The sequence below is a fragment of the Camarhynchus parvulus genome, chromosome Z (genome assembly GCF_901933205.1).
Source record: "Camarhynchus parvulus chromosome Z, STF_HiC, whole genome shotgun sequence".
NCBI lineage: Eukaryota > Metazoa > Chordata > Aves > Passeriformes > Thraupidae > Camarhynchus > Camarhynchus parvulus.
The window spans coordinates 44,461,186-44,477,557 of NC_044601.1; the positions used below are offsets into that span (position 1 = coordinate 44,461,186).

Below are 16,372 nucleotides of genomic sequence, written 5' to 3' on the forward strand. Positions count from 1 at the left end.
CCACTTGCCCTGTCACTACATTAAAAAGTTCTTGTAGGCTCCCTTTAGGTGCTGGAAGGCTGCACTTAGGTCACCCCCAAGCCTTCTGTTTGCCAAGCTGAACAAATTCAGTTCTGTCAGCCTTTCCTCATAGGGCAGGTGGTCCATGCCTCTGTTCAGCTTGGTGTCACTCCTCTGGACTCCCTCCAGCAGGTCCATGTCCTTCCTGTGCTGGGAGCCCAGAGCTGGTGCAGCACTGCAGGTGGGGTCTCAGCAGAGCAGAGCAGAGGGGCAGAATCCCCTCCCTGGCCCTGCTGCCCACACTGCTCTGGATGAAGCCCAGGACACGTGTGGCTCTCTGGGCTGGGAGTGCCCATGGCTGGCTCATGTGCAGCCTCTCAGCCACCAGCACCCCCAAGCCCTTCTGGGCAGGGCTGCTGGGATCTGTTCATCCCCAGCCTGTGCTGGTACCAGGGCTGCTCTGACCCACGTGCAGCACCTTGCACTTGGTCTTAAAAATTCCATGAGATTCCCATGGGCCCACTTCTCGAGCTTGTCCAGATCACTCTGGATGTCATCCCATCCTTCAGGTGTGTCAAGTGCACCACTCAGGTTGGTGTCATCTGCAAATCTGCTAAGGGTGCGCCTGATCCCTTTGTCCATGTCATTAATGAAGATACTGAATAAGACTGGTCCCATTGTGGACCCCCAAGGGACACCACTTTTCACTCAAGTCCATTAGGACTCTGAGCCATTGCCCACCACCCTCTGGATGTGACTATCAAACCAATTCCTTATCCACCGAACAGTCCACCCACTGAGTCCATCTCTCTCCAGTCAAGAGAGAAGGATGTTGTGGGGGACTGTGCCAAAGGCTTTGCAGTAAAATAAAGAAAAATGACATCTGTAATCCTTCTCTTGTCCACTGATACCATCACCCCACTGAAGAGGGCCACTGGCTTGATCAGGCAGGATCTGCCTTGGTACAGTTGTATTGTCTGTCCTGAATCACCTCCCTGTCCTACATGTGCACAGCTCTAGAGGCATCTGTTTTGTGATATTCCCAGGCAGAGGTGGGGCTGACAGGTCAGTATTTCTCAGTATTCCTCCTTTCTACCCTTCTTAAAGGTGGGTACAATGTTTTTCCCTTTTTCCAGTCACCTGGGACTGCCATGACTTCAAATATCAAGGAGAGTGGCTGTGCAATGACATCAACTAATTCCTTCACTTGTGTGCAGTCTATATTGGGTACTCTTTCAATGGGATGCAGTGAATCACAAATACTGCAGTTACTTTTGCTGTAGGCTAGTAAACAATGGACTAGTTAGCTATGGAATCATAAGATTAGCCAAGCAAAGACTTTGGGGCAGGAGTTGCTTCTTTGTGTTTTTATTGAAAAAGGCAAGCCAAATAGAAAGCAGAAAAAAAAAAAAAAGAAAAAAAGGTTAAAAATACATCTTGATCATCAGAGATTCATTTCATGAATTTCTGAAATGAGTTTTGAAAAGTTAGCAGCAGAGAGAAAAACCCTCTGATTTGCAGGTGGATCTTGTTTGGTATATGAAAAAATTTTGTTATATGTGATTGTATATGTGAGTGATTATAGAAAATGATTGTTTATGGTGCGAGATGATCCAAGAGCAGGGAACTGAGATGAACAATCCAGAAGTCCTGGGTTCTATATCACTTCATTGGGACAAAATGAAAGGAATCAGTATGGTTCTCGCAAGGCATGTACTGCACTAAGCACAAGTGCAGTTTGCTAGACAATTATTGCCTGTCTGTTTACTTTTGAGGGGTTTTTAGCATTACTCTGTTTAACTATCAGAACATACAGTACAGTCCATAAAAATTATATGAAATTGTTCTGGTTTCATCTGGCTAGAATTAATTTTCTTTTTACTAGGTGGTGCAGTGCTGTTTTGGATTTGGTATGAGAATAATGCTGATAACACACTGATGTTGTAGTTGTTGCTAAGTAGAAGTTAACCCGTGTCAAGGGCTTTTCAGTCTCCCATGCTTTCTCAGTGAGGAGGTCCACAAGAATCTGGGAGGGACCATAGCTGTGATGGGTGACCTGAACTGGCCAAAGGGATATTCCATACCACAGAACGTCTTGTTTGGTGTATTAACTGTGTGGGAGTTAGCTGTGAGGGGCTGATGGCTGCTCAGGTCAGGCTGATCATCAGTCAGTGGGTGGTGGGTGCTGTATTATGCAAAATTTATGTGAGTTTAGTTGGGTTTTATTCCTCATTCTTTTTCCTTTTATTATTAGTTTTGTTATTGTATCTTAGTTTATTTCAGTTATTAAGCTGTCCTTATCTCAGTCCACGGGTTTTACATTTTTCCAATTCTCTACCAATCTGCCAGGGTCAGGGAAGTGAGCAAGCAGCTGTGGGGTACTTAGTTGATGGCTGGAGTTGAACCATAATAAAAGTTTTGCCTTTACTGTTAAAATTCATAAGATTTTCTTAGAGGACACATGGAATGTGGAGACTTGTATCTGTTTGAACACACTCTTAGATAATGCAGCATGTTTGTGCTATTCAGGTACTTTAGCTTCAGATTCTTCTCGAAGTCACACTGTAGAGTGAAGAAATTTTAAATCAACTGGGACTGCAAAGGAAATAAATCATGGGACACTATCAAATATTCCACGAATCAGGGAAATTAGTTAATCAAACCTAATTTTCCTTCAAAGCTCTTTGGTTATACTAGAAAAGAACGAATCTTTTGTGAACATAGATGTCCTCATGCTCCACTTGGTTTCCATTTTCCTTCTGTTTATTTCACCTTTCATGTCTGCCCTCCTCTAATTGCCAGAGGCAGAACATCTGGTTTCTTGACCTTTATTGTAATTCTGGTTGTGCTAACAGGCAGACTATGCACAAGACTAGAGAGGTCAATTTCCTTTTTTTTCTGTGGAGGGTGTTCTTCTCAGCTGAATCAAGTGAACACCACCAGTGCTGTGCATATTATAAGTCAGTTCAGTTTGTTTCACAATGAACCACATCCCTTAGATCCTTAGGGCAGGTGGCTGTAGCATAAACCTTTCCAAAGACTTCCGGTGTTTTTGGAATGGAAGGCCAAAGCAAGCACACTGTGCTGAGCTTTGTGTTGAGCCCTTACGACAGGACAGGCACAATGCTGAGCTTTTTAACATGCAAGCAGGTACATTTCAGCCCTTCCTAACTTTTTGATAAACCTGATGCATCACTGGGACAAATCTTATCTGCGAACTTGATTAGAAGAGAGGAAACTTGTATGGAATTTTTTTGCAAGATCACAGAGAGAAAAATTGCTAACGAGCCAAGAGGAATGATACGTGTCCGACAGCTCTGGTACAGATTATTCCCAAGGAAAAAGCTTTTAATCTGGTGTGCCTGATGTTAGATATCTGCTTGCTTGATTTATTTTCTCATAATCATTCCTCCCAGCTATTTTTTTTAGAGATATAACTTCTACCTATGATTACTAAAGCAAGATTCTGATTAAGTCAGTTCTGTTAATTTTCAATTCTTATATTTTATCTAAAGGGTAACATGCCATATGTCCTAAACAGTTGCCAAGAGATAAATGGGCTATTTAACATCCAGAGCAATTTCAGTTGTCACTTAGAGTTGAAATGTCAATAGTAAAGTTTTACAGTTTCTCAAGTAGACAGAACCAATAAAAAATACTTTTAAAAAAGATCTCCTTGAGATATAGAAGTCTTTCTAGAGGAATATTAGTGATAAATGATTGTTGGCTGAGATTTATCTCTTGCTGCTGAAATGTAAACTATTCATGGCAGAAGTAAAGGAATTTTTAAAAGGCATATGTAGTCCTAGTTTCTTGTTATTCTCTCCTGTTCTTGCCATTCCATATATTATGCACTTTTGCCTTTTTTACATATTTTGGATGAAGAAAGTATAAAAATTAAATTGAAGTGTGGAAAGACAGAATTAAAAAAGGACTTTCTCTGTTGAGAGGCATGATTGCAACAAGCAGAATACTTAGTAGTAATTGGTATCATTTGGCAAGCTAAATTGTTTTCGTAATTGGGTGTTACATAAACTCATTTGATTCTGTGTTTTGTTCCAGCATTGTGTAAAGTGTTGCTTGTGGGTTTTTTTTTTTTTTAACTCAGAGTGCATTTCTTGCCTAAAAAAGCAGGATCCAGTAAAGCAGGTCAGGAGAGTTGCTTTTTGATTTTTCTTGTACTTTTTAGATTAAGTAAGGAAGTGGTTTCTTAGGGGAGTGCTGGAGAACTTCAAATGCTTTAGTCTCATCCAGACCTTATAAATTGGCACATTTTAATATTTACTTTTGCAGCATTTGCTCATAGATATGAATTTATGCTCTACATATTAATCTTCTCTAAGTAGGTTTGACTTTAATAGACTTGTGTTCTGCTTCAGTGATTATTCAGAACATAGATATCTACAAATATGGAGCTTTTTTAACAATAACATGTCAGACTGCTCACACTTGTGCATAACTGAGCTTAATCATAAACTCACTTGACACCAATGGCATTCATGGTGTTATTCCATGACTCTGCTTGCAAAGTTAGTCACTTCACTCTTTTTGATTTAACTGTCCGACTGTTTGCATAAGTAAAGAAATGCCTCGTCCTGTCAGAAACTGTCAGGTGGCTGAAACAGATTCAAAGTATTGATTATACAGGCTTATAAAAAAGATATCTATAATTTCAGCTCTCCAGAATTACTGTTCTGTTTCATTTGATTCTCAAACCTAATGTATGTGAAACTGGAATTCGTTTATTTGAAAGGGACAGCTGTAGAAAATCTCTAGGGATCAAAGAATTAGTTTGGTAACCAAATATATGAGTCTCTGAAAATAAAATTTTTGCACAAAACTCAGTTCTGCCATTTTATCTTTGTGAATCATTTAACTAACTGAAAGAAGATCCAAAGTAATTTAAAAATTGTGTTTTACTTGATTTTCATGTGGTACTATCATAGCTGTCATCTGTACTCACACATTCAAGCGTATAAATGGTTGTTTAATAAGGTCTGTAGCCTGAAACTTGAAAGTTCATGATGTTCTCTTGGAATTTATCCTATTAATACAGTTGAATGTGGTATTAGTCAAAACACACTTCTGTGAATTCTGTTAAGGTAGTTGGTTGTTACAGTCCCTTCTGACCCTAAGCTTCACATATTAAGTGTATTTAGAGAAAGAAGAAAATATCTGTTTTACTTCCCCTCATCAGAATAGAAGCAAGTCTACCTCTGTTATTTCTAGGTTGTTTTGTACTGCAAATTTCAAAGAGCTCCACATTTCCTGTTTCACAGAGAGTGATCAGTACAGTGTATATTTATTGTTTCTCTTTTCTGCATAGCTTAGATATACTCAGTGTAACACTTCACAAAACATACACTAAGCATGATACTTCATTGTGTCAAGTATAACAGCAATAGACGCCATAACTGTCAGTTTTTGATATTCTTATTTACTATTATTATTGTATAATTGTGCAGTTAAAAGAAGGATTTATAAATGTAAGATGTCTTTTGATATTTCTGCTTTATGTAATTCAATGTATTTCTTCATCTTTAGGCTGTCCTGAGTCCTCTTATTGCAATTGCACTGAAAATATCTCAGATTCATGAGAGGACAGGACGAAAGGGACCCACTGTCATCACTTGAAGCCACAGAAGATTGTTAAACCAGGGCCAAAAGAGGAACAGCAAGGAGGAGACAGAACCTTGTTGAAACTTGTTAGCCATTTGTGCCTTGTATGATTTTAAAAGTTAGGTGGGAAGAAAAATTCAATATAACATTAAGCGTAATCATTTGCATTGATCTCCAAATGCAATAGTGTATTGACTTGTTTTACCTGCAGTATCATAGTTTCTGATAAGAATATAACTAAAGAAGGAGGCCTTAACGTTCAAATGTTGTCAGTAATGTAGCAAAAAAATGACAGCTTCTTGTTTTGAATGCTATGATAAAAGTTGGAGAGATTTCAGTAAGGGGGAGAGAGGGAGGAATTGCAAAGCAAAGGCGTGTTTGGTGAGTGTTGTTTAGGATTCTTGTCACGTTCTGGTAGGTTTCTGAAGAGGTGTACAGAGCATGTCTGAGTCATAGGGCCGTGTACTACGCTTTGCGCGGGGTGTATTTCCTCCCCTGGCTCCATGCCCCCTCTCAGGCATCTCCTGTTGCTCACAGATGCACACTGACAGCAGTGTTGTAGACACACTTACACTTGTGCTCAAAGATGGGGTTATTCCATACTTTTTTACCCCTGCTTTTAGGACATATCAATGTGACTTGTGCCTTTAGATTTTCCTTATTTTTTGACTCTTTGGTTGTTTTCCTCCAGAAGGAGGCCTTTGTTCTATAAAGCTGATTTTGTCCTTCCAGCAATATGTCGGGTATGGAATCTGACTGTCTTCCATAATATTCCTCATGTCAGGAGATGATACTGGTGCTTACTGTGTTTGAAAGATAATCTCTGCAAGTTCAGCAATTGTTTAGGAGTTACGGAAGTTTTTTTAAGTCTTCAGAATATTCGTGCTCCACTTACCACAAAGCAAGTGAGTGAGAGGGAATTAAACCCTAATCAATTGAATAGAAATACTAGTCAGACTCACCCGCTGGACATGGTTTCTATTAGATTCTTGGTGACAGTGGATCATGCAATAAAAATTTGGGGAGTGCAAGAGATGTTCCCGGCATAGATCTGAGAAGGCTGTTGGGGATATGGACATCAGCATTTTTCTGCCTGTGAAGTGATACAGCAGTTCTAGCTACAATACTGTGCTCTGAAAAAGAACACAAACACTTTATGCATGTGATTTGCTTGAAAGCTTTGCTTCCTTGGAAATGGTATGATCACTTCTATCATTCGTCAAGGTGGCTTTGTGCAGCTTGCCTCTTTGCAGTGTATTTCAATTCATTGTGGTTGTCAAATTTTAGTACAACTTATATAATATTGCAGCAAAGGAAATTGTTTAAATTTCTTTGAACACTTCTGTCAGAAAATGGCTATAGCACTTAGTATACAATAAAGAGTAATGCTGTATATCTGTCTTAATACATAATTGTGGACAAGACACCCTGCACTTTCAAGCATCCTAATAAAGTCGCCTTTATTACAATTACATTATTACTTAATTGGTTCTAAACAAATGATGTATGTTCTCACCTAGTGTCCTACCTTACTGCTAAATGTTCCCACAAACCAAAAGAGATTTTAAGACTGTAGTTCTTTTTACAAAGATTTTTCTTTTGTATGACCATGACCAAGACATTTTCACACAGTTTGGACATCTACTTTATAATGTAAGAGCATTCATCTTCACAGAAACCTTGTTTATATAATATTTTATAGTTATAGTTATAGTTATAGTTACTTATTAATTTATAAATTTATTTATATCTATACATATATTTTTTTAAATTCAACTTCTCTAGGTGCAGGATAATAATCTCCTAAATAGTAGATCACACATGGTCAAGCATAGACACATTCTGGATTATGACAGTTCAAAATATTGGGTTGTGTGAGGGAGCATTCTGAAAGTCAGTCCACTAAAATTTCTAAAATCTCGTACGCATTCTCTGACAATGAAATTATTTTTTATCACATAGTGAACTAGCTGTTTATACTACGGAGTATCCCATTTGCCAAGCTTTTCTGAAATGAGAATGCAGTTTGAAAAGTGAAATATATTGCAGCCACGTGTCTTTCAGGATGCAGTGTGAAGACTCAAGAACAGATGAAGACTGAAGAAACATACTTGTGCTTTTATCAGAAAGCTGTCACTAGAGCTGCAGTAGATGGCAGTCTACTTTCATGAAGGCAGTCATCATAAACCAAGGGGCATGTTTTAAAATCTCTGTATTAACTTTCTCCTGGGCTGGAGAAACATTAGTTGTGCCTGTGTATGGAAATGGAGAAAAGTGCTGTTTCAGAAAAGGGTTGTTTGAGTCTGATTTTGAGTAGCTGCCAATCAACAGACTTGCAGAAGTAGCCTACCCTGAATTCACCATCCCTTTTTTTATGGTGATGGGTGATACTGATAAAATGTTACTGATATTTCCCATCAGTTAACTGCCTTTTTCTGCAAGAAGATGAATAAAACTTTGTAAGGCTCTTTATATCTGAAGTACGTGGGAGAGGAGTGTAGCCACATGCAGTGTGCTGCTTTTCCTGAGGTCTTTTAATTATTAACGTGATAGATGAATGTGTGAAAAAAAGCAAGTTATATGAACTTACAAAAAGATGCAGAGCTCCTAAAACCAGACCATACATTTAGGAGAAGGAAAACTATTATCAATGCTGTTCATCTTATCACAGTGTCTAGGCACTGTGACAGAGACCCACACCCTTTTGTGCTATTGTTTAATGAGCAGCTTCCTCAAGTCTGGAAGTTGCAAGATTCCTGTATTAGTCAGCTGTGATTGCACTAACATTTATTTGGATCATTCTGTTTCCTAAACCCTCATATTTTCTATGTGTTCAGAGACAATTTTGAAGGCGATATACTACTCACCTGAACCAGAGGATCACAGAATCCTCGAGGTTGGAAGGGGCCATCAGGACCAAAATCACCTATGTCCCAGCTCACAGAAGAGTCAGGTAGAGGAGGCTGCCCAGGACCATGTATAGTTGGCTTTAATTATCTCCAAGGACTGAGATGCCAGAACTTCTGTGGGCAACCTGTACAAGTAAAGCTTCTGGAGTGTTCACATGGAATTTCATGTCATCCAGTTTGTGCCCATTGCCTCTTCTCCTGTCACTGAGAAGAGACTAGGTCCATACACTTCTTTTTTTCCCAGCAAGTATTTCTAGAAATCAGTAAGATCCTTCAAGAGACTTCTCTTCTCCAGACCAAACACTCCCAGCTCTCTCAGTGTATCATCATATGACAAAATTTCCAGTCCCGTTACGGTCCTTTGCTGGAGGTACTCTGGAATGTCCATGTCTGTTTTGTGCTTGGGAAACTCAGAACTGGACCCAGCACTCCAGATGTATCTTAACTCTACCAGTGCTGAGCAGAGGGAAAGATCACCTTCCTCCACCTGCTGCTGTTTTTCCTGGTGCAACTCAGGATGTCAGTTGCTGTCTTTGCTGTGCAGGTGAGTTGCTGGTGAGTTGACAACTTTTTGTTAAGCACGTGACCCCGGGATCCTTCTCTGTGTAGCTGTTTTCCAGCCCACTGGCCCCAGCATGTATTGCTGTCTGGGTTTGTTCCTCCATAAGGGCAGGACTTCCCTTTGTTGATCTTCAATATTGTAGAAGGTCGTCAAGTTGGTTAAGCACAATTTACCTTTCATAAATCCTTCCTGATCCTAATTACTTTCTTGTCCTTGGCTTTGGCAAGTGTTTCCAGCATTGGCTATTCCATCACCTCCCCAGGAATGAAAGTGAGGCTGACCAGCCTGTAACTCCCCAGATCCTCCTTCTTTCAGGGACAGGAATGATATTTGCTCTCCTACCTCAGGGACCACTTCTGGTCACCCACAGTCTTTCAAAAGCAATAGAGGGTAGCTTGCAATAGCATGATTTAGCTTCTTCAGCTCTGTGCATGCCATCCTAAGTAATTTCATGGATGTATGTCCTGTTTTTTCAAGTACTTGCTGACCTTTTCTTGCTCCATCCAAGGTAAATCTTCCTCACTCCGTATTTTTCCTGTAGTCTCAAAGGCCAAAAATTCCTGAAGACTGCTTTTACCAGTAAAAATGGAGGCAAAGAAGGCATTGGGCACCTCAGCCTTTTCTATGTCCTCTTTCAACTCACGTAGCTGTATAAACTTTCCCCATTTCCCTTCACATTTCCCATCTGTTCTAGTTTCAGCCCATAAAGAGTTATTTTTGCATTTGCTGGGATGGAAGTATGGGAAGGTCAAGGAGGCTGAAGCCATATGGATGTGTACAGGTGATTTATTCTATAGTAGTCATGTCATTGCTGTAGGACATGGCTTTGGGTAGAAGAAAAGGCAGGATGGAAGGACAGACATTTTTGTTCCTTCTTTACCTGTGAAAGGAAAGTGCTGAACAGAGTGGTGCAGTCTGGGTGGAGCCATGCAGACTGGCTTGGGGGATTAGTCCATCATTGTTTTCCACAGTCTCTGATGTGGGACAAAACCCCCTGCATTGGCTGTGGTAATGTCCACCCTTTTCTCCTTTGTCTCTGGAAAAGCTTCATGTTGCTGATCCTGGTAACAGTGGGATCGTTGGACTTCCATAAGCACTTTTGGTGTGTAATCACTCTCTTTTATATCTTGTTACTATTAGTACTGTTGTTGTTACTGTTTGTTTTCCTTATTATTTTTCCAGTAAATTGTTGTCTCAACCCATAATCTCTCCCTTTTTGTCCCTTTCTCACTGGAGAGGGTCAGGGGAAGGGAAGTGGCTGTTTGGAGCTTAATTTCCAGCTGATCTTAAACCACATCATCACCTTGTTCAACTCCAGATGGGCTTTGGCTTTCCTCATCTCATCCCTGCATGATTGTACAGTGCTCTGCATTCCTCCTAATTCAGCTGTCCCTGCTTCCACTTGCCATACATTTCCTGTTTATATCCAAGTTTAGTCAGGAGCTCTCTGACCATCCGTAGGCCTTTTGCTGCCTTTGTTTGAACTCTGCATATCAGGCTGAATGATTCCTGAGCTTAAAGGAGGTGATCTTTAAAAATTAAACAGCTGTCCTGGACTCATCTTTTCTCCAGGGCCAGAACCCACGTGACTCTTCCAAGCAACTCTGAAGATGTTAAAGCCTGCTCTGCAAACTTCCACTTTTTGCTATTCTCCCTCCTCTCAAATTTCTGAATTCACCATCTCATGACGTCTCATGATCCCTGCAGCAAAAACCTTCACATGCCCACACATTTCTTCCAGTGTTGTGAGTGCCAAGATTGACTTCTTGGTCACCAGTGTCAGGAAGTTGTTTGTCAATGCACAGAATCTGTTGTGTTCTGAAGCTTTAGTTTGACCAGTTCATATCCTTCAGCCCAAAGAAAATTTATTTTAATGTAAAATTTCCAGCTGCTACTCTTGGCAAAGATAAATTCATGCTATTAAATGCAATCAAAATCAAAGTGTTTAAAGCCTTTTGCTGCCTTAATATTCTTGACATTTTTGAGCTCATTGTCCATGGCATTTTGCATTAAGTTCATAATCATTAGCTGAAAAGAGAAACTTAAAACCAGATTGTATCAAAATGTTAGGTATTAATGTGAATGTTCTCCCTATCTCAGTAACATTTTGTATCAAATACTTTATTGTATACTGCAGGTTGAAGATGCATTTATCCTCAGTTTCACATTTTTGGATCCATTATGACCCCACAACATCTGCAAAGGGCTGGTGCTAAAAAGGGGCACCCCAGGACTCTTGTGGAATTGGGAGAAAGGAAAAAACTTCCTGGCTGTTCATAAATATATGTGGACATGCTCTCAATGCATTTCCTATAGCAAACCATTCCAAGAGCAAACTTCAGTGATACTCCTGCAATTCTTGCTCTTAGTATGACTCAGAACTGTAGTCCCAGCCATTTTCCACCCTCTCAGTCTTGCTTTAATATCACATAGTGTAAAACTTATATTTCCATGGGGGTGGGGGGAAGCTAAACATGCAGAAGACAAGGATTTTGCTGTGGGATGTCTCCTGGTTAATCAGTCTTACCTGCTGTGATTGATGCCTGCACTAATACTTGCATGATGCTGGCTGCCTTCAGAATCTGGGACTCTGGAGTAAAGAAGCAGGAGATTTTGGAGGATGGATGTGGTAATGCTAGGAGGTAAAGCCATAATAAGGTCACTCAAGCAGATCCTCTCTTTAACAGTTTTGGAAATAATGTGTTGTGTTCCTCTGATTTTTATTGTTCTCTGCGGTGTGCTAGTTCTCAGTCACTTCGACAAATAAATCTTCTGTCTCTTTCAAGGACTCTTTCTTTCTCCCTCTGGGTACTTTTCTACATTTCTCATCCCCAACTTGTCGTGAAAGGATTTTTCACCTCTGTAACTTGTCCAACCCTTTTAATTATTCTTTCCTTTCTACTTACAGCAACTGAAGAACTGTGTGTTCTTCCTATAAAGGATGAAATTCTTTGAAAGACAAAACTGATGCAGCTGTCAGTTCCCTGGCCTTAGCCATGGCTACCACCATGGCTTGCATGTACAGCTGTAATGCTTAACTTGTAGTGTTACAGTATCTGAACATCTGGAAAGTGTGATAACTTTTTGTCTCACTGGTCTGTAACAAAACCAGGAACAGGTTGCCCAGAGAGGTGATTCATGTCCCATTCCTGGAAAAATTCAAGGTCAGGTTGGACAGTGCTCTGACCTACCTGATCTAATTGAAGATGTACCTGCTCGTTGCAGGGGCTTGGACTAAATGATCTTCTCCAATCCCAACCTTCCAAGCCAGAAAGAAAAATTCCATCCAAAAGAAATATTAGAAGTTCAAATCTGAGTGAACCCTCATGAAGTTCTTCTTGCCATCTGGAATTACAGATGACAGTGGCCTGGATGCAAATTTGTCTCAGTGATTTTGTGGGAGGAAGGATACATGTAACAGAAGAAGGATGAGTCCAAGCCTGTCCTTTTTCTGGTGTTTGTTGCATAATTATGAAGCCACTTGTGCCAGAAACAGGATACAGGGTCTCTTTTTCAGTTTCCACAGTCTTGAGTAAGCTGTGACAGAAGCAACTGCTCTTAGAATTGGCTCAGAGGAATCAGAGGTGCTTTTTCCTCCTGCAATTGATAGTTCCCTCTGAGGAGGTGTGAGCATAGCCAGAGTTCTCTGTTTGGCATCTAGGTGGTGTATTTTATTGTGCCCTTATCCTGAATCATGGGCACCTTGTATCATATAAACAAATACAAGGCATTTGTTTTAAATACAAAATTTATTAATGAATTCACTAGTAAAACAGCAGTTCTTTTTACCCCCCATATAAAACAGATAACTTGAAAGGCACATAATACAAAAATAATCAGTTGCAACAAAAAATCTGCAAATTTTAGACAAAAGCTAAGTCAATAGATTTCCCAAGTCAGTTAATGCCTCAAAACCAAAAATGAGAGCTTTCTTCTGAAACTCCATATGAAGCACAAGTCAAGATTGATAACACCATGATGCTTCATTTATCTTGCAATGTAAGAAACTCCTATTGCCAGAGATGGTGAATTCAACTAGACACAGCCTGAGCATTTCTATCTCTCTGGAGATTTATTCTAATTTGGAATACTGCGCACTTTTACATATCCCCTCCAACTCCACTCTAAGTCACAAATGATGAATGCTTTTTCTGTGCAATTTCACCTTAAGTAGTGTTACTATTAAGGATCACTGACACAAGTCTTCTTCCAGTTTTCCCTGCTTTGCAGATGCAGGATTTTACTGGCTGCCTGTCTCTCATGTTTTGACAGGTGTTGCTCTTCCTGAGGTCCTCTGGAAATCTGTATCCTGTTGGCAACTGATTTCTTGCATGAATATATGAGAATTTAACCCCCTTCCGGGGTTTGGGTCTTGGCCAGCTGTTTGCTGTTGCTCCAGAGATAATGTGTATGGTGGTGGCTGTTCCTGCTCATTTGTTTCACTGACAAACTCTGCAGTGCTTTCACTGTATGGAGGCGGAGGAATATTGATGAATTCTTGCTGTTTTATTGTGGAGGCAACTGACAGTGGGGAGATGAGTTTTTCAGGATCTATGCTGTCTTCATAAGAGGGAGGATAGAAGTCAGGCCTAAAAGAAGCAAGCCAAAAAGAAACACATTATGGTGAAGTGTGATTTATCTCACAAAGCTTGGTTAGATGCATTGTCTGTTATGTTTCCAAAATTTAGATGAGCCTTTAACTGTAAACAGACATCTAAGTGTGTTTAAAGAATGAAATACATTAATATAAAATGTAGGCATAACTGGTATAATTTGCCTCACCTTTGTACAAAATGTTTTATTAAAACACAGCACTCTAAAAAGACAAGCCTTCTCCGTGAAAATTCCCAACCATGGCATACAAACACTCATGCTTCTGAGTATTTTAACAAGTGAGAGAAAAGTTTAATTTGGAAGAATGAGATCAGTGCTCAAAGTTATTTATTATTGCAATAACCATTGTTTTCCACAGTTTAAAAATAAATTTGGTATGTTTCTGCTTATCTAACCAAAATTTACTGAATGTTGCTTTTATAGTGCCTTTAGAACACCCATTCTCAGTGTTTCTAGTACGGTTTCCACAACAGTCCAGGAAAATAAATTTGTATCTAATGACCATCTTAAAGAGTTTTGCCAGGTCTAGTGCAGTTTAAGAAACTCTCTCTCTCAAAGCATCAGACTTTGTAAAGAACAAAGTCATAGGGTCACAGAATGTTTTGGGAAGGGACCTTAATGATCATTCAGTTCCTGCCATGGGCAGGGCCACCTTCCACTAGACCAGATTGTCCATCCAGCCTCGCCTTGAGTGCTTGCAGGGATGGGGCAGCCACAGCTTCTCTGGGCAACCTACTCCAGTGCCTCACCACCCTCACAGTAAAGCATTTTTCCCCCAATATCTAATATGAACATATCCTTTCTCCATTTGAAACCATTCCCCCTTGTACTGTCACTACATGCGGTTTTTGGAAGTCCCTGTCCATCTTTCCTGTAAGTTCCCTTCATGTACATAGGGTGCTGTAGACTCACTGGAACCTTCTTAGGGCCGAATAACTCCAGCTCTCTCAGCCTGTCATCACAGGAGAAGCATTCCATTCCCCTGATCATCTTCATGGCGCTCTTCTGGACTCACTGTGGCAGGCCCCTGCCCTTTCTGTGCCAAGGATGCCAGATCTGGATGAAGTGCTCCAGGTGGGGACTCACAAAGACACAGCCAAGGAGTAGAATCCCCTCCCTCAACCTGTTGGTCACACTTCTTTGGATGCAGCCCAGGACACAGTTGGCTTTCTGGGCTGCAGGTGCACATTGCTGGGTCACACTGACCTACTTCATCAACAAACCCCCCCAGATTCTTCTCCCCAGGACTGCTCTCAAACCATTCTCTGCCAAGCTTGTGTTTGTGCTTCAATTTGCACCGACCCAGATGCAGAACCTTGCGCTTAGCCTGGTTGAATTTCCTGAGGTTTTTAAATTGGGGGGACAATCAGACAATAAAATTTAAGCAGGAGCCATATAACGAATGAGCAGAGGCCCCCTGCATACCTCAGCTTCTCTCTACATGAGCGCCCACCCCCCAGCAGCATCCTAAATTGTCTGCTGAGATGGATCTCAATATGCTCCTGTGTGTATTTGGAATAGCTGCACCTGCTGCCTCCATGCATGGCTTTGGAAGCTTTGGGAAGTCTGAAACTTTCTCTCTTTCAGGTAGTATACCTTATCTTAGGTATTGTTTGCCTGAATGGCTGTTTGCACGTTGCTGCTTGCTCTAGCAAATAAAGTTTCAGACTGCAGTTCTCTCCACAGAAAAATAATAAAATGGCTACAGGATTTGCATTTTGTAAAAACCTTGTATTACTTCTTTCTTTTCACAGTATGTTTAAAAAATAGCATCCCTCCCTCCCAATTCATCCGCAACACGTACCTGTCTATGGTGCAGACATGTGGTTCTCTGTGGCTGGGATTTCGAATGAAGATGCCAAGGGCCCTGTATGTCAGGACTTCATGGAAAGTGCTCCAGAAAATGCCAGTAACAAGGAGACAGAGCCCCAAACCTAACAGGCAGTAAAACACTAGCTTGTTGTTCCCACATCTGCACACGGAGCAATTCATGGACATGCAAAGTACTCCCAGGCAAATAATGGAGAAACTGAGTAAGAGCATAAAAAGACGAATGAAAGCAAAAAGACCTTTTGGCATCCTTTGCAGAAGACACAGCACTTTGTTCCTGTCTGCTGTTTGTTTGCTGGCTCTCTCTGCTCTACTTCTCATATTCTTGTATGGGTACTTTATATGCTACAACTGCCCTGTAGACAATTAAGAGAAGCAGGCAGTTTTAACCTACTCATTAACTCTTTGAAGACTTATAAACTCTTTTGAGATTAATTTGTAATCTTCTACCTACTTTAGGAAGGAAGCAGAAACTTCCTGAACCATCCCGTTGCCGCTGTAATCTCTGGAGTGTAAACTTGCACTGCTCCCTTCATTGCATGATTTGCAGTGGTTTATACATTTCACTGCTTATGAATGACACCTGTATTTGTTAATTTTGACTTACTTGACGTTAAAAGAAGAACAACCAACAACCAGCAAAGATGATCTTCATAAATCCCCATTAAAATTTGGAGGGAAAACATACTTCATATAAATGCAGACATTGACATGGGAGGGGAATGGGCATAGGTAAAAACTGCTGTTCTCTGAGGGGGGATGTCATCTCACCTTTTCTCTCTGACTTGCCAAGATAAGGTATAAAGAATATTAGTATCTGACAGGTGTCAATCTAGGT

The 16,372-nt window shown here is 40.5% G+C and overlaps 2 protein-coding genes across 2 annotated transcripts in view; one reads left to right on the forward strand and one right to left on the reverse strand.

Annotated features, from left to right (window-relative positions):
• PGM5 (phosphoglucomutase 5) overlaps positions 1-7,091 on the forward strand; it is a 70,847-nt gene extending 63,756 nt beyond the window's left edge. Inside the window, exon 11 of the mRNA XM_030968653.1 lies at positions 5,545-7,091. Within this exon, the coding sequence (XP_030824513.1) occupies positions 5,545-5,634 (90 nt within the window). The 3' untranslated portion in view covers positions 5,635-7,091. The remainder of the gene's footprint in view (positions 1-5,544) is intronic.
• A 6,257-nt stretch (positions 7,092-13,348) lies between these two features.
• On the reverse strand, positions 13,349-15,783 carry TMEM252 (transmembrane protein 252). Its single transcript, XM_030969042.1, has 2 exons — positions 15,509-15,783; positions 13,349-13,679 (listed from the first exon to the last, which is right to left on the reverse strand). The coding sequence occupies exons 1-2, from the start codon at positions 15,781-15,783 to the stop codon at positions 13,349-13,351; spliced, it is 606 nt and encodes a 201-aa protein (XP_030824902.1).
• Positions 15,784-16,372: the final 589 nt, after the last annotated feature.

What these genes read in the sequence shown, in the direction of transcription:
- TMEM252 (XM_030969042.1), bottom strand. Translation starts at nt 15,783, where the DNA reads ATGCCAAAAGGTCTTTTTGCTTTCATTCGTCTTTTTATGCTCTTACTC. An exon ending in CATGTCTGCACCATAGACAG is followed by an intron (nt 13,680 to 15,508) that starts GTACGTGTTGCG and finishes TGCTTCTTTTAG; the next exon opens with GCCTGACTTCTATCCTCCCT.